The sequence below is a fragment of the Choristoneura fumiferana genome, chromosome 17, assembly GCF_025370935.1.
Source record: "Choristoneura fumiferana chromosome 17, NRCan_CFum_1, whole genome shotgun sequence".
Taxonomy (NCBI): domain Eukaryota; kingdom Metazoa; phylum Arthropoda; class Insecta; order Lepidoptera; family Tortricidae; genus Choristoneura; species Choristoneura fumiferana.
The window spans coordinates 9,622,883-9,647,185 of record NC_133488.1 but is presented as its reverse complement, the minus strand read 5'-3'; the positions used below and the strand labels follow the sequence as shown (position 1 = coordinate 9,647,185).

Genomic DNA, 24,303 nt, shown 5'->3' with positions numbered 1-24,303 from the left:
TTTTCACACCCGTAATAACAGACTTTGAAAACCATACTTAAAAACCTCACGCAACAGTGCGCCATCTAGTGAGACAAAAAACGATAGCCCTCATTGTGTTATAACGCACATAATATAACTTGATTTTTTTCGTAATGGCTACGGAACCCTATCTTGGGCGTGTCCGACACGCTCTTGGCCGGTTTTTTATTTGTATGTGTTATCTTATCATTGTATGTTGGTATGTTATACTTACCCTAATTATGTCCATTACTTTATGCAGCGGCTTTCCTCTATACAGTTGCTGGTGACACACGAGCTTGTAGTAATCTACTATCCTTCTCTTCATCGTACCGTTGTCTCTTTCCATCGCCAGCCAGTCGAGACCACCATCGCTACAGTCCCATTTGTTATCTGCAACAATTGTTTTTTAGTTATTAGTTACTTAGGGCTTAACACTGCAGTTGTGAATAAAAAATTAATAACTACTAAGCTATGCGGGTAGCCTAGGTAACATTGAAACTGGAGTTTTAGGTTTCGAATATTTATATTCATCATAAAAATGTTTGTATCCATAATTACAAACACTTCTATGGTGAATATAAATATTTGTGCCCGAGTCATGGATTTATGTATTTATAGATATTTATGAACGTTAATACGTTGTCTAGTATATAGATACCTTAGGCTCTGCTTAGTTTAGGCCAATAACGATTGGTGTACTTAATGTTTGTTAATTTAGTGTATTAATATCTTACACCGTTTTATTATTTTTTATGTTTTATACATATAATATAGTAGTTCTTTTATTCGGCTTATTTTTTTAATTGTATTTATAGGAAAGAGGCATTATTTTCCTTTCTCCTTCGCTAAGGAGAAAGGAAAATAATACCTCTTTCCTATAAATACAATTAAAAAAACCTACCTACCCTTAGGTACCTATGTACATTACTAGAAACAAAGATAAATCTAATAAGTATGTCTTTTTAATGCTGCTACATTCATGGACTAAAAAATTACAAGTTACCTACTAGGAGATCTATTAAGAATATCCACACAAGAAATATATTATAATTGGCTCACGAACACTGCAAAGTACAAAACATTGTTTTTTGAGACAATTTAATTCAGAAAACCGGCCAATAGCGTGTCGGACATGCCCAAAATAGAGTTCCGTAGCCATTACGAAAAAATTAAGTAATATTTTTCGAAGGATTTCGTATTTTATACGGAATCTTCCAAGTTTAGGTATATCTCATCCCAATAACCTGATATGTATGCATAGGAAAAATGCGTGTCTAGATTCTTGTCCAGCAGTGATGTAGGGGTTATAGCACGCAGCACGGATTGCTGAGGACCTGGGTTCGATTCCTAGTGCTGGCCCCTTTTTCTGGTTTTTCTGTGCATCCATGCCTCAGTTTGTATTTTCGATATAAGGGTTCCGTTTTTGCCATTTTGGCTCCGGAAATGTCAAATTAAATGTCAAATACTCGTTCCTCGTATACTCTCGCTTACGTAAACGAGTTATTTCATTATCTTACAATGATTATTATTATTATAAACAATATTATATATTAGCATTATTCATTAGAAACTATTTGAATAATCAACAATTAAATTACTATTATTCCTCTTCTCGCTTAATTATTTCGAAAACGGTGAAACTTTTAGACCCTCAAATAGAATGTTTATATTCAGCCTATTTCTACTTTAGATAAACGTTAGCTCGCACCCGCGGTCTACTTACGGAACTCCTTATCCCGAAGTAATAACGTATAAAATATATCCATATTCCTTAGCTAGCAAAAAATTCTGTAGAGTAGTTACTAATCAGATCTCGTGGCACTAAGTTCTCCCTAAATCAGTTTGTGGATCCAAACTTGCTTTAAGGGATATTATTTAGATATTCTATTGTTATCGCAAATACATTATTCTAAGGACAAAGATTCAAGACGACAGTGTTATCTTTGTAAACAATTCTACATCGTTTTGGAATTTCAGATGGAATTTCAGAGCCTATTCGACATCAATAGTTTTTGTATTTGCGTTTGACAACCAAGCTAAAGATTTTTTATGTAGATATTTTTATATTTGAATACCTATGCTCGGTAAATATAGTCAATCTTTTGAAGAATGATTAAAACTTCCGGCGGTCTTAATTTTTATATTTAGAGCGGTTTCACACTACATCCAATCCGAATCCAAACCAAACCCGTGAAAATACGTTCCGAAGTAGGCGTAGAACTATTTGTATAGTTCCGTCAACCATACAAAATAGTTCTACGACTACTCCGGTCCGTATTTTCATTGACTCGGATCGGATTCCGATTGGACGTAGTGCAAACTGCCCATAAGATAAAATTGACAACTGTGTGAAGAGAAGAGGTGCCTCTGAATGAATGTTCGCAGACGCAACTTCAGCTTTTATACGCTACATTGTACGTGTCGTTTCCTTAGGTACCTACTCACAACTTCTACTAATTGGCGTAACCATTTCAAGAACACGTAAACTATAAATGTCGTCGTAAAAATATTAAGTTATAGCAGTTACGTGATCCGTGAATGGGCCCATTCTTGGCTTGAGATTAGTCAAATGAGGTGGTACTAATTATAAAATGATTCAGAGTAAACAATATTGCGACAGATTAGGGTTCCTTAGCTATTATAGGTTCCGACAAAACATCACCGCTGTGGCAGCAATGCCGCAGCAAATGCTGATTTGCCGCCTTTTCCGATTGGACTCGGGCAATTGAATGTATTTGTAGTGTTTGTTTCTCTCTAATTTTTGTGTCATGCTTCTCGAATATAATAGATTCATACATTGTTATTTTTCTTATAACTTATTAGAATTGTCTAGTTTTATTACAAGAGTGTTCGTGGCAGTTGGCACCTGATTGTCTTGGTCTTACACGAAAATTTACCTTTATGCACCAGAGCACAAAAAGTCATATCGTGCATAAATAACAAAGTTAACGAGCAGGAGAAGTAAAATGTTTTAACTATTTATCCTTACAGTTTGGATATAAAAACTCGCTTGAATACCGCCACTACATCATTTAGTAGGCGTCAAATAATAGAGTAGTTTCTCAGTTCAAAAGCGGGAGCGAAATAGTAGCATCATGTTAGAGTGAAATTTAAGTGGTGTGAATGAGTACTCTACACAACACATCAAATTACTAAAAGCGTGTGTCACGTGTGTATAGAGGAAAGCCACTGCATAAAGCTATAAATTATAATTACACACAAGTAGGGCGAGAATACCTTTAACATACCTAACCTAAATAAAATAATAAGTGTCTGTAAATTCATTTTTAATACAAGCTTTTTTTGGTCACTGTACTTTTTGTTAGCTGTACTTGCATTGTCATCCAAACTGCATTTCCGTAACACATTTCAAGTCGATACCATTAACCGTTGATAAGTTCCGTTCTGCGAAGACACGGATCCTGGCCGAACTACCAAGATGTTACTAAGAGATTATTATATAGTCACCAGATTTATTTATTGCCAAATTTCAGGTCATTAGACTACATGAAGTGGGTCAAATTTAGCTTCCAAGATTTGACCCAAACAAATAAATAATTAAACAGGCCAAGTTAAATAAAAGCTTGTTATAAAAATCTTTCATTCAGATCACAAAGAATCCATAGTTTAAAACACTACAACCTAAACACTGTGTCTAAAAAGTTATACGCAATATTTCTGCTGATAATTTCACTAAACACCTCTCTAAATGTTATTCAGGATTTTTAATTTGGATTGTCTAAAAAACATTTTATTTTTTTGTTTTTGGGTAGAAAAGTCAATTACTTATTTCAGTTAAACAGTTGATTTCGGATTAATATTAATAATTATAATTTGTATTTATATTTGTAAGACACCTAGTATCCAAAAACAACTTCGTACTTACATAAAGACAGAAATGTATCTTTTTAAGAGTAAATCGGTCTTGTCAGCTAGATCAGCGAGCCACAAGAATTTCGTTTCTCAATTTTAACAAATTGAACCATTTGCGCTCGATCTCATTAATCAGCCCCAAACCACAGAATAAATAATAGTACTACGTCCCGAGCCCTAAGGAATCAATGATTGGATTCACCTAAGGCTTAGGTAAATAACAGGTAAATGTTATGGAATCAGTACCTATTTTACTAAAGCTAGCTTTTACACCATGTGGGAGTAAATAGCAGCAGAGATTAAAATGTTAGGCTTATTTATTATATATGTACAATATATACATGTGTATAATTATTTCCCGGTATATGAACATATACGGGCTTGCTTGTACGCAAAATGCCTTCGGCAAAATTCACAATACGTGAAAGTAATAGTTTTACACAACTATTAATCAACTAATAATTCCTCGCAATTATCTAAATCCGCAGTAAATCAATATTAGTAGACCGGTAAATTTCGATCTACCAATGGCTAAGTCGAATCATCATCATCATCAGCCTACAGCAGTCCACTGCTGGACATAGGCCTCTTCCATGGCGCGCCACAACACTCTCCCCTCGCATCCATCCGCCGCCAGCGATCCTCATAAGGTCAACCGTCCACCGTGCCTCAGGACACCGAGGAGGAAGACGGAGGTCGTGGCTAAGTCGCATAGGTGTGCTAAAATATGGCGATATTATTGGTCAATCGATTTCGCGGCAAAATCAAATTAGGCCTTCCATCCTCACCCTGGTGCCATCTAACCCTACGAGTTTCTTCTAGGTACTTCAGTTGACGCTTGGATTTCACGTGGAACGTACGTTACTTTTAGTCCTAAACTTCACATCGTGGCATATAAAAATAGTTTTACAGAAAATCGTATGATGACTTCGTTAAAACAAGGACGACCTTTAAACACCTTATTATTAATACCAATTAGACTACGTATACAAATAGTCAACAATCCAAAAACAAGTCCATTTCGATTTTGATATCTAAATTCTGTAGAAACAGAAAAGAAGTTAAACAATATATGTTTTGCGGATAGGTTCCTGATTGCATAACTACGTCCAATTGGTCGTCATTATCCTCAATTGATTCAATTAAGAGTAATGCAGATGACGATATGCACTAACTGATCGAATGAATTCTACATCTTTATTAATATTGTAAGTATTTTTTTTATTAATAAATCATTTTTCTTTATTCTGTTCTGTCGCATGAAGCAGAAGCAGTATCATGGCTCTCGATTTAGTGGATGTGAATATAGAACTGAGTGAACCCCGATCTCATAGGTATTATGAACATCGGAATGGAGTGATAAAAGACTAACAGCCTTATTCATAAAAAGTTAGAGCCTCCTTGAAGGCTCCTTGAAGGCCCGATGCTAAAAAACATGATTCATAAACGTCTGTTAGCGCTAATCAGTCGATCAAGGCTCTGCTAAAGTTAGAGGACCGTAGACCCTCCTTTATCTCCCTGCTAAGTCACAAAATGGCCGCCACAAGTTTGAACAGCTGACTTTGACAAGAGCAAAAAACCATACCGAAGATATTTATAGTGAAGACAGGGCTACGCAAAGATTAAAAAAAAAAACTGGCAAATTTATTTTCAGGAATTTGTATTTAAAAATCCTCTAAATTAGCAACAATAAATTAACAATAAATATGAAAAAAAAATAGGATGATTAACATAATTATGGCTTTTTACACAACATAAACATGCGGATCGGAAATGGCGGGAAAACAAACATCTCGTTTTTTATTTTTTTCCTGCTAATTTGCTGTCACTGCTGTCAATTTTTTTTTTAAATTATCGATTAGGCCATTTTTTGTCTTTGATTTGTCAAGGTGGCCAACATAACGCGTCTAATCCGTCTATCAGCAGCTCAACAACTAGCAGACTGCTAGCAAGTGTTTATGAATCATACTTCTTGACAACCGTCTATTAAGCTTAATCAGTCTGCTAAGTAACAGACCGATCAAACCTCAATTAAGGTTTTTTTATGAATAAGGCTGTAAGTAGTTATTTGTCGTTCCAGAGATCCAGTTATCTACATTTTGCATGCCAAATTACATTTAAATCTGTCCAGCAATTATAAGGTGAAAGTGTAACAAACACACACCCCTTAACTCACAATCTTTCACATTTGTAATAAATAGGATATCATTATTTTTATTACGAATGTTATACTCGCATTGCATAGAGCGGTGAGACCTGTGGGTGAGAGTTAGGCAATGTAGTTAATTGCGAAAGTTTTTCTATTGCCATCGCCCATCAGTCGCCTCCTATTTGCTGTTTGCTATTGTTTTGTTGTACACTTTGTATGGCAATTTGCTGGCAATTTGGCAAAATTAGACCGATCCACTAATTAAATTAATAAAGAAGTTGACTTTGTTGTTTTGTGTGTTTGCACATAAGAAAAATTCTTTTAACTACTGAACTGGTTTATACAAAAAAAAATACGATTTAAAAAAAACAAGTTGACCTGAAAAGTTGATGTAAATATTTTACAGGATGATTGGGAAGGTCTAAAAAATTTACATAACCTATACAATATCTGCATGAACCAACTGGTAGGTATGTGTACATATTTAGCAATGTAAAAATTTCGCTTTTATTCCATAAGCAGGCCTGCCTATCTTCAGGCCACCCTCTAGAAACTCCGTTTTCATTCCATAAGCATTCATTCATGACTAGCATAAGCATTCATGAAGGTTATAGAAATAAATAATCTGAATCAGCTGGGCTACCACGAAACTCGAAGTTCCTGTCGTGCGGTCCCTCTGACACTTATACTATTTAATACGAGAGTGAGAGGGACAGCACGATAAGAACTTCTAGTTTCGTACTGCTGAATCTAGCCAAAACTGGGATTAAAAAAATCTTACAAAGCAAATATCGCTACTGATAAGCAAATCTTACCCAAACAGTTTCAGTCTGTTGTATCTTAAATATATGGATTATTCGACGCTCATGCCATTATTGTTTCTTCCTAGTCGCGATTCTGCACAATATGGATTCCACACATTTGCTTTTGATCACATTCCTTATTCTTCGCAGTCATTAGTTTTATACAATCCGGTTTCTTCCTAGTCGCGATTCTGCACAATATGGATTCCACACAGTTGCTTTTGATCACATTCCTTATTCTTCGCAGGTAGTAGTTTGATGTACCTCGACGAAAATCAGTTAAAAAGCTATCAATTTATTTCCCATGTAGGTACATTGTACAGTCAGCGTCAGAGATATGTGCCCCCCCCCTACATAGATTGGTTGTATGCAGGGGGGGGTCACATATCTCTAACGCTGACTGTACAATGTACCTACATGGGAAATAAATTGATAGCTTTTTAACTGATTTTCGTCGAGGTACATCAAACTACTACCTGCGAAGAATAAGGAATGTGATCAAAAGCAACTGTGTGGAATCCATATTGTGCAGAATCGCGACTAGGAAGAAACCGGATTGTATAAAACTAATGACTGCGAAGAATAAGGAATGTGATCAAAAGCAAATGTGTGGAATCCATATTGTGCAGAATCGCGACTAGGAAGAAACAATAATGGCATGAGCGTCGAATAATCCAAATATATATGCAAAACAACTGACGTCATTTTAAAACGAGCTTATTTATTAAGCCAACAAAGAGACTTTTGTGGCCGACAAGACAGTTCCACCTCATAACAGTCATAATTGCAACAATTAATACAGGATGTCCCATTTAGTAACTAAGAGTAAGTAAGTAATTATCTTTTGGACGAGGTATTCTTTTTATAATTTCATTACCTACATTTAATTACGTTGTTAGTGCTTTTTGTTTTTAAATGTTTTTTTTTAATTATAAAGTGTTATTTTGTAAATAAAGGAAAAAAAACGGATACATCTTATTGCCACAAACCCGATCCACTGAGCAACAAAAATAATAGTAACACTTCGATTTTAAAGGCAAACTAACGCAAAATAGCTTTATTTTTAAAAAATTAAAGCCTGATAGCAGCAAAACAATCAAATTCATATTTGATGCTGCAAGCGCTTGATTTCCATTTTATATTTTTAGGGTTAATTTGACAAACAGAATCAAACTGCTCTAATTAATTATTGTTTCATGGGACATCCTTTAGATTGCCAAAGTACCTAATCTATTTTATTTATGAGTCTCAAGTTCAAGAATCCTTCGTATCGCTTGCGACACTAAAGAATGTAAGCATTCGTGTTTCTGAGAATGTATCAGTTAAGTATCAACTTATATTGACACATAAGTTTTGAAGTGCATTCGAGATGCCGTTTCAAGTTTCTGGCACTCAGGCGGACACTTAACCCTTATTCTTTCTAAAAATGCTACGTAAGTATTACGTATAAAGAACCCTTGAGAAGAAATATGATACGCAATACAGTCAGCAGCTCAAGTATAGTTGACCAAGAAATTTTTTTACCACCCTAAGGTTTAATGTCATTTGTAGCGCTTAAAACGTCAAAGCTTAGCCTTATTGTTTTATTTCTGAAATAGGAACTGTCATTAAAATTGGTAAATCACTTTCTTGGTCGACTATACATAGGTACATAAATAATCAAGAGCTTTAAAAGACCTAACACCGTTTTATTACCTACAATCCAATTCAAATCAGCCCAATAATTTTGTGGAGTCAAAATGCAGGGTAGACAATAAGCGATCTTATCGCTTAAAGGCGATCTCTTCCAGACAAACATTTCCTACCATTTCATTTGCCTACTTTGGTAGTAGCATCGCGTGTAGGTACGTAATGGTTTCAATTCCTGTGTTTCAATCCTCGAATCTGAGGCACGTCAGTATCCCCGCCAAGTCAAACGCAATGGAAACTGCCATACCAGTTTTCGAACCATTTCGGCGTATTTTCACGTCTCTGTCTTGTAGTACTGGGATATAGTAGAAGGCTGCAATGCAATTCTGGTCATTTAATAATCTAACGGTATTTTTGAGAACCTCAAATTACAAGACGATAGCTTCATTCATTTAGAAGTTACGCTGGTTTGATGCTGACTGACTGCAATGACTAAAAGAGTGCTTCTACAACATCTTGACAGCTGAAATTTGGTACAGGGGGTAGCGTTTAGTATCCATATAAAAAAAAGGAAAGTCAATTTTATATTTTTTAACTCGTAAGAAAAGTATTGTAAGTAAACTATCATTAGTTAAATAATAAACGGATTAGAAACCACGTAATAGTATTTTATGCAACAGTTGTATAACAGGATTCAAAAAAGGTGAGTGGCGTGAGTTACGATGTGAGCTTTAGCGTACATCGTAAGAAAAAGACGCCACGAGCTTTTTTTGTCTTACTTATACAACGTTGCATACAATACTTTTTCTTCGACTTGGGTACTTATTAATTAAAATACAAAATTAGAGAAAAAGTGAACTTGAAATGTTTTCATACTTTAGTAATTTTACTTCGCACTTCGTCCTTCAAGATTAGAACCTGAAAAGCTGTAATTATATTATGTAGTTACACGCAAGTGACACCACTCAGCACTAATAGTTGAGAAATATACTTTTTTTTTTTTTTTTTTTTTTAACTTCCTCTCTGGTATCCCCGTGACGGCCCATCTCTAGCGCTGTCATTCACGTTTTTAGTGCCAAACCACCACGCAATTTTCTCAATAATTTATAAGTTTTTAACAATTAAAACAAAACAGGCGTAGCTATACTTTCGACTTTTAGTTACTTAAAACAATGCCGAAACGTAAATGGAAAAACGAATGGGAAAAACTAAACCATAAACTGAAAAAACTGGAACGGGAACTAAAACGCGTGCGACGCAATAGTAATGGCGATGACGACGCCGTTTCCGAAGAAAAACAAGAGGAGTCTGGGGATCGGCTGGAAACAGGCTTGTGTGAGTAATAAACAATCCTTTTGTACAAGTTATGTTAAATAACTCAAGCTTATCTAAGATAATGGCGCACGCGCCAATGAATAGTCAGAACGGCTTGAGGGGCCGGTTCGCCCATTTAGACGCGTTTACCACATGAATCGGGTAGACTTACCTATTAATCATTATCAGAGCAGTTTTTGGGACTGTTTCGCAATGATAAAATAGGTAATTAGCATTGCTTTGTCAGGACAGTCAGTAGGACTGATCCGCAAAAGTGATTTATATCTCAGGACAGTTTTTGGGACTGATCCGCATAAAATGATCAACATCTCAGGACAGTTTTTGGGACTGATCCAACAGTAAATTAATTTCTCAGGACAGCTTATGGGGCTGATCTGTCATATACTGACCTTGTCAAATAAGTTTGACGTAATCGCGTGCTCGGTGTAACAAACTAGCTTTTATAAGCTCAGTTGATTTCTAAAACTCAAAACGTGGGCTCAGCCTGTGGTAACATGAGCCAAGGACCGTCATTAAACGAAAATATTGTTAATTACAGTTGGAGATGAGCTAGAAGACTCATTGTTTGAAGACCAGGTTTACCAGGTAGAAGATGAAGGTTTGAACAAAGATGCTATGACTGGTGCTGAGATAACAATGGAAAACAAAGAAGAAGAAATTCCCCCAGAACTGGATGGCTCTATAGCAGAAATATTAGGCGCTGACCCGACTGCAATAACACAGTTCAGTGACGATATACATAAAGACCTGGCATGTAGGCTAGAGCATATCGCTACCAAGGGCCTCTCAAAAGAGACAAGGAAAGAACTTGTAGACAAGTTTTTAATGCCAGCCAACTGCACAAAAATTAATTCACCTAGTATGAATCCGGAAATAAAGGCAGCAGTCACTGAAACCGTAATAAAGCGGGACAAAGGAATTGAAATGCGACAAAAACAACTCGGAGGCGCAATAGCGGGGGCTGGCCGGCGTAATAAGCAAGGAGCTACTAGCCAAAGATAAAAACAGTGAGCGGGTAAAACAGCTCATGGACGTCTGCCGCATTTTATGCGATATTCAACATGCGGAATCCGTAATTAGGCGAAATTTCGCAATTTTCTCGATCAAAAAAGACCTGAAAGAGCATTTGGTGAATACCAAAATCGACAAATTTCTTTTCGGAGAGGACCTAGCAGAGGCCCTTAGAACAGCAAAAGCCTTGACAAAGTCTGGCACAGAATTAAAAGTAAGAAGTCAAGTTAAACCAGTCAAACCACCTAACAGCCATCATTTAAACTACAAAGCCCCGGCCCCAGCTCGCAGGCAGCAGGGACCACCGAGGAGCCGAGAGCCTGCAAATCAAATGACTTCAGCGGGGGCCTCATCAACGCTACAACCGAGCACCGACGCACGCGCACTCGTCGAAGCCATTGCAGCATCCAGCAAAGCAAACGCGCCGCCGCTAAGACTGGTAAAGTACGCTGGTCAGCTTTCATTATTTTACAAGCAGTGGTCACTATTGTCAAAGGATGTCACTGTCTTGTCATGGGTCAAAGGGTACAAATTAAAATTTACAAAGCATGTTATACAAAATCAAACCCCTAGTGCCCCCACATACTCTGGTACTGAGAAATGTCATTTTAATGAGGCAATCCAAAACCTTATTACTATAGGTGCAATTTCGAAGTGTGTCCCGTGCAGAGATCAGTTCATCTCGAGCATTTTCTTGCGACCCAAACCAAATGGTAAAATGCGCTTCATTTTAAACTTAAAAAGCCTTAACCGATTTATCAGTACTGACCATTTCAAACTTGAAGATCTTAGAACAGCAGTTAAACTGGTATCAAGAGATTGTTGGATGGCCACATTAGATTTAAAAGATGCTTATCACTTAATAAAAATTCACAAAGACTCTAGAAAATACCTTAGGTTCATGTTTGAAAATGACATTTATGAGTTCAATGTTTTACCCTTCGGATTAAACGTAGCACCTTACATCTTCACCAAAATAATGAAACCTGTGGTCAAGTTATTAAGGAATTGTGGTTTTTTATCAACCATATATCTGGATGACCTACTCTTAATAGGTCAGTCGCAGAAAGATTGTATAGAAAATGTTAATCTTTCAATCAAATTAATAAAAAGCCTTGGCTTTATTGTAAATGAGGAGAAAAGTACCCTGTCACCTTCAACATCTTGCAAGTTTTTAGGTTTTATTATAGACTCCAAAAAGTTTCAGATATCACTTCCAAAAGAAAAAAGAATTAGCATATATTTACAATTGATAAAAATGATGAACCTCAAACGCTGTAAGATTAGGAAATTTGCCCAATTAGTAGGAACTTTAATATCAGCATGTCCGGCTATTGAATATGGCATGCTATACACTAAAGAGTTTGAGAGAATTAAATATCTTAATTTAAAGAGTGATGATGATTATGACAAATATATGACACTCCCTGATAGTTTGTTGTTCGATTTTAAATGGTGGCTACATGCCATCAAGAACTCTGTACAAAAAATCAGAAATGATGATTACCACACTGAAATTTTCACTGACGCCTCAACTACTGGGTGGGGGGCAGCTTGTGGAGACAGGTCAGCTAGTGGGCTATGGTCATGCGATGAAAGGAGTATGCATATCAATGGCCTCGAGTTATTGGCAGCATTTTTTGGCCTAAAAATTTTTGCCAAACACCTGACTCATTGCAATATTCTTTTACGTATAGACAACTCAACGGCCATTGCATATATAAACCGTATGGGTGGAATTCAATTTCCACACCTGACAAAAATAGCAAAGGACATATGGCAATGGTGCGAATCTCGAAAAATTCACATCTTCGCATCGTATATCAAATCAGCAGATAACGAAATTGCCGACGCTGAATCGCGCCGTGTACACCCTGATATAGAGTGGGAGCTGGCTGATGACGCTTTCCAGCTCATTACCAATAAATTTGGATTCCCAGAAATGGACTTATTTGCGAGTCGGATCAATGCCAAATGTGAAAAATACATATCATGGCATAAAGACCCTGATGCATTTGCTATCAATGCGTTCACAGTTCCTTGGTCAAACCTTTACTTCTACGCATTTCCGCCCTTTGCTATAATATTAAAAACCTTAAGGAAAATAGTTTCCGACAAAGCCACGGGAGTTATGGTTGTGCCAAATTGGCAAGCACAACCATGGTACCCGTTATTCAAACGCCTTCTTATCTCAGATATCATTACTTTGAAACCTAACCAAAACTTTCTCATATCACATTCCAGCAACCAGAACATACAAGCAAACCTCACCCTGATTGTAGGAGTATTGTGCGGTCAGCATTACTGCGACGGAGCGTACCACCTGCATCAATAGACATCATGCTGGCATCTCTGTCTAATAATTCATGGAAGCAGTATAGTGGGGCACTGAGGAAATGGCAAGTTTTTTGTAATATTAATAATGTTAACTTTTACGAAGCTTCAACTCCCTCTGTAATGCTGTTCCTCACTGAAGCTTTTTACAGTGGATGCCAGTATGGTACGTTAAATTGTTACCGTTCAGCCCTTAGTCTCATACTCGGGCCTCGCATATCCAGTGACGATCGAGTATCAAGGTTTTTCAAGGGCATTGCTAGGCTCCGACCATCCTTACCAAAGTATGACGTAACCTGGGACCCATCAATTGTACTAAATTTCTTAGGCACCCAATACCCAAATGAAAAATTAAAATTAGAAGAACTGACCAAAAAATGCGTGACACTGCTCGCTCTAGCGACAGCGCACAGGGTCCAAACTCTTGCAAAAATTAATATCCACAATATTGAACATTTTTCATCTCATTTAGCTATAAAAATACCTGACCAAATTAAAACTTCCAGGCCCGGTTCCAAACAACCGATTCTCATATTACCCTTTTTTACTAGCAAACCAGAAATATGCCCTTCTAAAACCTTGATTACATACTTAAAAATAACGAAATCCATTCGAAAGGACAATAACAATCTATTCATAAGTTACCAAAAGCCACATAATACTGTAACATCACAATCCCTTAGTCGGTGGATTAAAATGGTTTTAAAAACCAGTGGTATTGACACGTCAATATTCAGTGCCCATAGTACAAGGCATGCTTCCACATCTAAAGCTTTAAAATGTGGTGTTACTATTGAACAAATTCATAAAACAGCTAGCTGGAGTGATAGCTCATGTGTCTTTGGAAAATTTTACAATAGGGTCATTATACAGGGTAACGATGGATCACTAGCAAAGGCAGTATTTGAGGATGTCAATTAATGGTCTTATTTTAAGTACTCTAGGTATAAATAAAGATACTCTAATTAAGAGTTTATTATTATTGGTTGTCACAATAAACCATTGTGTGATTAAATTAAAGACTGAAGTTAGTCTATTTAAGTTAACTCTTGACAATATGATTACATTAAGACTGAAGTTAGTCTAATTAAGTTAACTCTTGACAGTATGATTATATTAAGACTGAAGTTAGTCTAATTATGTTAATTCTACATAAGTAAATGTGGACTATATTTTTGTTAATTACTAATAATTGTTTATTCCCTTGTTAGACACAAGTAAAATGTCTATGTTATATTGATACTAGACAAATAAAGGGCTGGAAATCACCTAATTTGTCTTTATTTAAGATTGAATTTGCCTTAGTAAACTCTCAATATCTACATAATATAATTACAGCTTTTCAGGTTCTAATCTTGAAGGACGAAGTGCGAAGTAAAATTAGTGATTAAACGAACTTACCTGTAAGTGAAGTTCTATCATAATTTTACGAAGCACTTCGTCCGAAAGATTAGAAACACCCACCCATCCCGCTGAAAGGCCCACATGCATACTAAGGCAAATATCAAATTAACAGGTCAACTCTAAACTTAATGACAGCGCTAGAGATGGGCCGTCACGGGGATACCAGAGAGGAAGTTAAAAAAAAAAAAAAAAAAAAAAAAGTATATTTCTCAACTATTAGTGCTGAGTGGTGTCACTTGCGTGTAACTACATAATATAATTACAGCTTTTCAGGTTCTAATCTTTCGGACGAAGTGCTTCGTAAAATTATGATAGAACTTCACTTACAGGTAAGTTCGTTTAATCACTAAAAATTATCGCAACCGCAAAGAGAAGGTAAACAACAATAAACAAGTGAGAAACATGAAAACGTCAAAATATGTCAAAAAAACAAATGTCATTCTTCTGTCAAAAAGTATTAGTCTTTCGGCTTCAGACTTGAATCTCTGAATGTGCTCGCTCTCCTGTTTCCGTGTTATTTTGGTCATTATCGTTGATTTTATTGTAATTTCCTTGTTAGTTTTTGTTTTTTGTCACGTTTTTGTATTGTTTCGCAAAACAAGATGGAACCACAACCAGACCCAATAATACATCTCGACTCGAGTAGCATAAGGTCTGATCTGTGATTTCAACTTTTCAGGAGAGCAGAAATAAAATTGATAAATAGTTTTGCTTATAACTACCGAATTATATCACGATTTGTTTGCATCTTTGGCAGATTACTTATAAGTACCATTTAAGTAAAAATAGGCAAGGATTAAAAGTTACATATTGTTGTAATAAAAGTTCCTTTTTTTCCACCTTTACTATTTTGTCTTTAAATGTCCCGGTCTGCGTCCCCACACTTATGGCAATCCTAGCCTAATCATAATATTAGTCGTTGATGCTGGAGAAAACGCGAAGTTTCGGCGCAAAAAGGCCGATCTCGCAACTCTTAGTACCACGAACTTCGAATTGGTTTAGGGCATAAAGTTCCCTTTGCACTCGTATTATTCTCAAAAATTATTACAGGCATAAGAACGGCTATAAAATATTTGCCGAATTATGATCGTATCTAGTGATGCGTACCTCTATGCTGTATCAACATTTGCGAAGCAGAAGGTCTAAAGTGACATAACACCAGTCATGAAGGAATACAAAATTTGAAACACCTTTAAGTAAAAATACGCTAGCCGAAAAACTTTATAAAGTCTAAGCATAAAGGTGTAAGTTAAAATTAGTCCTGATGCGCCTCTGTAATTTGGGAAAGACGTCAGATCCGACCTTATGCATTTCAATATATCCTCAACGGAAAGAGATAGAAATATAAGGGTCAGTGTGGTAGACAGAGAAATACCACGTTATAACCGTAGTGTAAATAAGTCAACTTCGTCGGATATTCACATCCGACCTTATGCGACTCGAGTCGGGATGCTACTTTTTTACTCGATATTCTCACGGGATCGAGATAAAATCTCGAAATCTCATCAGTTGGTTATGGACTCATGAAATTTGGTACTGTTGTTTATTATGCAATGTCAGTGAAGACCACGATGTAATTCCCACGGGAATTTTGTAAAATTCCGGAATTTCAATTCAACTGCTGTAAATACATTGAAAATATGATTTACGCGTGCGAAGCCGTGGGGGTAAAGTCTAGTAATACAGAAATTTAAAATTAAAAAATGTTCGTTATCTCTGAAACATCAAAATTTGACGTTTTTTGATTCCACGGAATTAAAAAACCGAGTTTAGAAAGATTATCGGTTGGCGCGTAAAACCTTCTGAGGTGCAGGCTCAAATCCTGTTCCAGGAATCCGAGAATCTTTTTTCGTTTTTACTTAAAACCCTTTACTTAGTTCCACGAAAATAACAAATTTATGGCAGATATGACCAACTGGATCCCATTACTTAACCTTATAATTATGTCTTTTGCCCGCAGCTTCACCCGCGTGGAATTCGGTTATCGCCCGCTGTTCCCTCGGGAACTGTGCATTTTTCCGGAATAAAAAGTAGCCTATGCCACTCTCTGGCCCATAAACTATCTCTATGGCAAAAATCACGTCGATGCGTCGCTCCGTTTCGACGTGAAAGACGGACAAACATGCAAACATACAAACACACACACACACACTTTCGCATATTTATAATATTTGTATGTATGGATTTAGGAAACTAGACATAATTCGAACATTTAAGGAATGAGAAGGGGTCAATCTCGGAATGAGAGATAATAAGCTGGAAACTCGTATACAACTTCATTTTGTTGTCTCAAAAGTCACATTTAGGGGCTGTTTCACCATCCATTGATTAGCGATAACAGACGGTTAAATGTGATGCCGACTCCGTCTATTCGCACAAAACAAATAAAGACGGCATCACACCTAACCGCCAGTTAACACTAATCAATGGATGGTGAAACAGCCCCTTAAACTCGTGTCCGCGTCGTAAGTTATTCAAGGTCAAATGTCAAAAAAGTCAGTTTTTCGGTGAAGAGTACTTGCGAAGACAAATCAAATGAGCCCAAACTCGACGGGGCTAAATCGTTTTGTTACTGAGATGCCGTGCCCACCTTCCGACTCCATCATCAGATCAGCTTGATGGTGCCATAATCTTGCATTGTCACCAAATATACATAATTGTACCAAATTTAAGCTGAATCGGAGACCAGGAAGTGCTTGAAAAATGGTTTGCAAACTTTGGAACATCACTTACGTATTTTCTGGCATATTTACATACGTACCTACATAAGAACATTGCAAGGTAATTAAAAAATCAAATAAATAATTTATTATTAATGATATTTCAATGACTTAAAACTTTATACAAGGTTTTATTCACTGAGATTCACGGTTGACCTTGTATCAGTCAGTATGGCTGAGCGCTGCGGGCTCTCTGCCCTCTATCTCAAAAACGGTTGGACGTACAAAAAAAATTTAACACAATATTCGTTCCAAATTTTATGCTCTACAATTTTGTAATAAATATTAACATCATTGGAGCTATAGAAACCGAGATAATAGCGAAAAACTTACTTTTTGACATTTGACCTTGAATAACTTACGACGAGGACACGAGATTAAGTGTGACTTTTGAGACAACATTTAGGACATCAAAATGAAGCTGTATACTAGTTTCCAGCTTATTATCTCTCATTCCGAAGTGAATCTCCTTATATAACCGTGTTAATCCGGTTCGAAATATATATTCAATGTTTTGTTCGCTCTTTTGACGGTTAACAAGAAGCTCTCGTCAAAAAATCTTTTTCATCTAAAAAAAACTTAAATAAAATAAAACCTTAAACTAAATTAAATTACTTAAAGAGTACCCCTTATGTCGAATAATCCGTAAAGTGAGCATATTGTGGTTGCCTGTTCCCGGAAATGTATACGCTTACACGAGCATTGCCGTATCGTAATGGTCATAAATATTACGATTGGAATTTATTTTGCTACCTATCGGTACTTTAGCATATTCACGAACCTACATGGACTGCGGTTCACTGAATCAGAAGATGTTATTACATAGGTACAGTCAAGGAAACTGAATCACGTACCAGGGTGGAACCTTTGTGCTACTAATGTCATATTAACATCCCACACATTTGCCAAAGTAACCGTAGCGAAATTAGTACGAAAAAGTACCACCCTCATAGGTAATTAACATTGCAGTATAAAAAAATTACATTATAAGTACATAAATAAGAAATTATACGTTCAATTGAACAACGCACATTCCTTTGCCTATCTACTTCTATTAAATCTCTATTCATATATCTTCGTATTTTATTATACGTTCTTAGGAACCTGTTGTCTTATATTATGGCACTTCTTTACAAAATCTGCTAATCGTTTTTCGGAAGGTGTACCATTTTAGTTTTAGGGCGTAAGTGGTCGCATATAATACACAACTTACCACTAAGATATACACGTTCCAGCACTGGTGGTCCCTTGAGAAGTCGAGCCTTCATATGTCTTAGTACATTTTGTCGAAGATCCAATTCCACGAGAACTTGCATTTGGGCTAGAACTTCGGGCGGGATCTCATACAACGATGTGAGGCCGCGCATCACAATTTTCTGTAAGAATAAGCATAAGTTAATGTATGTTACCTACAAAGCTAAAGTATATTGCCGAACTGTTTTTTTAATAAACTTTAGGTGCCTAACCATCAATCCCTAAAATTTACTTCATAACGGACTATAGGTACGCTTAAATAATCTGTAGAATAATGAAGATTTATATAAAATATCAATATACTCGTAGTACGTGTATACCTTGGTGATGTACTAGACCGGTATACTCAAAATTAAAAAAAATCACCATGTTGCTCCAAGCCGATTGATTTCAGACCAATATATATTTGTACGGAAAGAGATGTCACATCAGTGTAAAAAGAATGGTGGGTGTCGCTGACTCACAACCGTCGTTGACCTAGAGACGTCTTGTGTTTTGCGAATTTATTCCTCTTCATGCCATTAACAACATACGTTAATCACAAAAGAAACGGACCAGTAGTTTTCAAGATATTTAGAAAAGTAAAAAAAACTTTCAAGTGACATTGCAAGGAAACTGTCAATAATTATGAGATAAAACTTGGCAGATTAATAACTAGCATTATTACCAATACATAGGATATATTCATTGGCTAATAACGTCAGGGGCATATTTTGTTCCCTTGCACGGGTATAGCCTTTGGCAGGAGCGTCTTACAGCACAAGTAAAGGAAAAAATCTCTTATTTGTTGCTCCATAACTAAAATCTTTTTTTTTATTACAAACGTATTTTATTCGAAACCGATGGTTTATTTCGACACTGCGTAGATCAAGGTGGCATAGTGGTACACGTGTGTAGTGGTGCAAGAAGCCCCGAATTCAAATTCTAGAATAGTAATAATATTTTTGTTTTTGTTTTCGTTTATTTATTTTCTTCTTCCATTGTGTTAAATATTTAATATTGTAGAGAAAAAAAACAATTGGATAAAACGGGAAAAGTCCTCGAGACTCCATTAACGATCTATTTACATACAAACTTGTACGAAACCCTCGGTGCGCGAGTCCGAGGAGTGGACAGGTAGCCTAAAACAGTTTTTTTTTCGCCATGCGAGCAGGCCCTAAACTATAAGTGCAAAATTCGAACCTCGTATCTTGCCGTCCCGCTGACGCTGATATTATTTAATACGAGAGTGAGAGGGGCGGTATGATACGAACTTCGATTTTCGAATTACGCAGTAGTCCCCCTAATCCCTCGGCTAACTCCAACTGTCACCGGTGTCGTCAGTATACCGCCCTGGGACACAGATACAGAGATCCATGTCTGAATTATATTAAAACGCCTCCTATTCCAATGGGGGATGAAAATGAATATTTAACAGGCAGTAGTAGACAAATTTAATAAAGACCACGCCTTATCAAAGCAGTGTTTTTCCAACTTTTTCAGGACGAGCCCCCTTTGGTTTGAAAAATATTTGGCGAGCCCCTACTTACCTTCACATACAGTCATTTTTATTAACTTACGTTAATAATACAAACATTGAATAATCATACACAATAACGGTGAGAGTATTTTATAGTACATTGTGTCTTAAGGGCGTAATAAGGAATTACGAACGAGAGTCTATTAGAAGCCCGAAGTCGAAGACTGAGGGCTTTAATGAGTCGATGTTCGTAATTCTAGTACCGCCCGTGCGACATACAATGTTTTTCATCACATTTGCAAGTAAAAATTTATATTTGTAAAAGAAAAAATATAATTCTTCCAAATATTGGCGATACCTTAGGCTGTGCTCTTGGCAACGTCGCCCTCTACCTCCCTCGGCATGCGCCGCAACGTGCGTGTACATGTGGTGGTCCATGTAGTCCTGCAGCAGCGCGCGAAGTGCCATCAGTAGGTACGGGCACCGACTCATTTACCGACCTTGGGCTTCATGGCAAGAAAATTTGTACGCGCAATGACTCATTTACCGACCTTGGGCTTCATGACAAGCACATTAAGGTCGAGGGTTTTATTTGGGGGGTTGCAACTAAGGTAGCCTGCATGTTACGACACTGTTTACGAGCAAGTGTGATGAAAAAGATATTGCGACCCTCCTGGGGGGGTCGCGACCCAAAGTTTGAAAGACACTGCCTTAAAGGATAGCCAGTAGCTATAAATGGTTCTGGGCGAGGGGCTACAGATCTTGAATTTCAGGAAACCCGTAGCTCTCGAACGTCGACTGGAACTTGTTGGAGCTTATTTAAAGCGCGTCGAATTGATTGATGGAGTAACGTTATATTATACCACAGGTTATACGATGATTTTATGTTTAAATAAAATTAACTTTTTAAGTGTAAATAAAATAAATTAATAAGTTTAAACAAAATTAATTTGCAGTATCGGACGGGGGGAGGCCTTTGCTCAGCAGTGGGACAGAATAGGCTAACAATAATAATAATAATTAACTGATTTTTATGTACTGGCAAATTCACAATATCGCTTTGCTACTCTTATTTCAGACGGAGAATAGAATGAATAGCTCCTTTTAGTTGGCCCTTAAGCGCTCAGTTGTTTTATGCGATAAACACACATCAATTTTGTATCAAATACCTAGTGCATTCTCCTTCTTTTACGTTTGCCATTAATCTTCCTTAAGTAACTAACGGTGACAGTGCTTTACGACCGATAGGCTCGTAATAAAGAGAGCAATGAAACAACTGCAAGAGACTAAACTTCGACCTAAATGTGTTTTATATTACAAGTAATGTTATATTTTAAATACCCAACCAAAATCTTCCCAAAACTATTAGAGGCGAAACGAAGGAAAATCATTCAATAAATTATTAAAGGCGTTACCTCGTTGAAACACCTCACCACTGCAAATGGCAATTTTTTTCCCCATAATAAGTATACTAATTAAGAGTATATATTTGTAAACTATCCTATCATTGTGTAATTATTATTTAATTATAAAAATAGCTTTAAGTCTAGAACTTGTGTAATTTCCAGAACAATACAGGTCCAACTATAAAATAGGTATATTATGTACAATAAAATTAAATAAACTAAAATTATATTAAATCTAAAAATGGACCCTGCGGCATGGTACCAAAGATGCTGGCAGCATTTCCCCGCTGGATCGCAAGACTGATGCGTTGAGCGAGGAAACTGCCAGCTCTTCGGTCTCCTGTGGTATCTCTGAGTCTCTTTGATAGATCTTTGAAGAGACTCAGAGCGCCAGGGCCCCACGGACCAAGGGTCTCGACGCCGAAAGGTACAAAATCATATTCAGCACCGAGACCACTGTATTTTCCTGCTTTGGCAGTTTCCGCCATTTCTGCTGCTGCTGCTGCCCTTATTGATGTTCGGTGGAGATGAGACGGGGCCAGAGTGTCAACACAAGTTGCATCCCATACTAGCACACGTCCCATACTCCACGGAATCAGCGACATTCCGTCCGGTCTCTTGCCGTCATTTCTAGAAATGCCTGTTGGCTCTAAAATAGCCGGCACATTGACCGTAGCAAGAGACCGACGGATAATATCATTAAGGGCAGCATGTCTTGAGAAACGACCCGCACTTCTCTGGCAGGAAAGACCGTGATGCCCAAGCCGGTCCACGTCGTTTCCGCAGGGACACCGATGTGGGGCGCAGACCGGGACCCCGAGGCGTAGGCATACCGACAGTCGCAGGGTATTGGGTTCTAGGAAGGTGCCCAAGTTTCGTGAGGGGAGCGCGTGGAGCCAGTAACCAGCTTCTCTCGTGCCTGCAGCTAATAATCTGGCTCGTCCAGCAGTGCAGGATTCGCGGAGTAGAGATTCTTGGGACAATTTAGATATAGTGTCGTCCCAGCTCCGTTGCGATTTTGGATTTTCCGGAAAATTTTGACTGGGGCAAGCAATTGACCAAGCGTTTTTGGCGTCTTCCAAGTCCGAGATCTCATAGTTTGTGCGTAGGATTTTGCCTATGAGACTGATCGAGCTATGGACTGACGACAAAAAGGCTGGTAACGCGACATCCGAAATTTTGCGGATCCCTAAACCACCGTACCGAATGGGGAGGGATCCTTGGGTCCACGACTGCTCGCTAAGTTGACAATTAAAGATAGCTTCCAAATTAGTTTTGAGCAGATTATCCATTTGTGATAAGAGATTTTGATATTTCCAGAGAGGGGAGCAGCGTAGCACGTAAGTTAATTTAGGAACGAAAAGGCAAAATTTAATGACAGACAATGCGTAATGTGGGCTAATTTCAAGAAGGCGATGAGAAAGATTTTCGAATTTAGATTTGCAATTTTGAATATATCCGGGAAAGCTGTCTTCAAAAATGGGGGATCCTAGGAGGCAAAGCGTATTCTTATCAAGTATTTTAATGTTTGGTGCAAGTTGGTTGAATTTTAGTTTCAGGTTGTCGACATTTGTGTTGGAATTTGGAATATATAGTTCACATTTGTTGAAATTAAGTTCAAGACCAATAGATTTGAATTTGTCAATTATTAAAGAAAGGTCGGATAGTACAGAGTCTGCATCACCTCCTAAGGTCCGTCATCCAAATACCATACATTAAATTTTGATGTCAAATTTTGAATTATTGGATTTATTGCCAAGCTGAAAATTGCAGGCCCCAGGGGATCACCTTGCTGACAGCCGACTTCGGATGACAACTCGTTTGAACGGTACATCAACTTCGTTGGATCTGCATAGCAGTGAAGGAGATAATTGTAAATTTCGGGAATGTTCGATTTAATTTCGGAGAGCAAGGCGTCCCTATTTACCGAATTGAAGGCGTTTTTCACATCAATTTTGAGCAACACTTCACACTGGCCGTCACTAAGGTAGGTCCGAAGGGCATGTACAGCGGCCTCGCAGCCTCCTTGGACTCCGAATCCTAACTGAACCGGTTCAAACAGTTTTTGTAATTTTGGTAAGACGTATCGAACTGCAATTTTAGAGGCCAGTCGACGAAGTGTTGCGCCCACAGCGATAGGCCTTACTCCTCCGTCTTTCTTCGTTAATGCGATTAGATTTGCGCCATATAACACGGGTATGATATCTGGGTGGATGTTGCCCAAGTACATGAAATTTATTAAGTTGGTGATACAGGAAATGAGTCGTTCACCTGCGTCTCCCACGGACGGGGACGTCAGGTCTTTTAAATGTTGAGGAGTAAGGCCATCTAACCCCGCTGCAGAGCCTGTTTTAAATGAATGAATAGCGCTTACAACATCGGTGTTTTTGATCTGTAGGCACGACTGGGTTGCTGTAGGTGGGTCCAAAAAGTAGGGAGTTGCTGGGCCGGGTGGGTGCTTGGTTTGTAGGGCCGAAAGGGTGTCAGGGTTATCTGGCGATAGCACGTCACTAGAAAAAAGAAGGCGGGCGGCGCCTTTTAGATCTCCGTCACCAATTTTGTTTTCAATGGATTTGATGCGATTGTGGGTTGATGTCTGCCGAGCATGTGTAATCGGAGGGATGGAACTGAGTGAGCAGTTATTCTTAATTTTTTGCGTTAAAGATAGGTTCTGATCATCGTTTTTAGCGTGAAGGATAACGAAAGGAAAAAAGAAGAGATTATGCCAGTCTTTTGGCGAGTTGGATTCATAGCATTTTTGTATAAGGTCGGCGAGGTGGGTTGCGACGGAGATTCTGGCCCCGCGGGGAATTCGTTTTACAACCTTTAATTCGCTTTAAGTTATGTTGAAGTGCCCTACTACAGGATTTTATGTTCGGGAAACATTTTATTTTAGTTTAAGATTCTATGTAACCATGAAGAA

The 24,303-nt window shown here is 37.6% G+C and overlaps 2 protein-coding genes across 2 annotated transcripts in view; one reads left to right on the top strand and one right to left on the bottom strand.

Moving 5' to 3' along the window:
- Nucleotides 1-24,303, bottom strand: part of swi2 (Protein singed wings 2) — a 103,361-nt gene that overhangs the window by 38,156 nt on the left and 40,902 nt on the right. The window contains exons 4-5 of the mRNA XM_074100571.1: nucleotides 18,475-18,637; nucleotides 236-393 (exon numbers count right to left, since the gene is read on the bottom strand). Of these exons, the coding sequence (XP_073956672.1) occupies nucleotides 236-393; nucleotides 18,475-18,637 (321 nt within the window). The remainder of the gene's footprint in view (nucleotides 1-235; nucleotides 394-18,474; nucleotides 18,638-24,303) is intronic.
- Nucleotides 9,347-14,859, top strand: LOC141437140 (uncharacterized). The gene is given in 4 exon segments (XM_074100402.1): nucleotides 9,347-9,792; nucleotides 10,331-10,749; nucleotides 10,751-11,242; nucleotides 13,048-14,859. Coding segments are annotated over 4 exon segments (2,085 nt in total). The 5' UTR covers nucleotides 9,347-9,629; the 3' UTR covers nucleotides 14,059-14,859.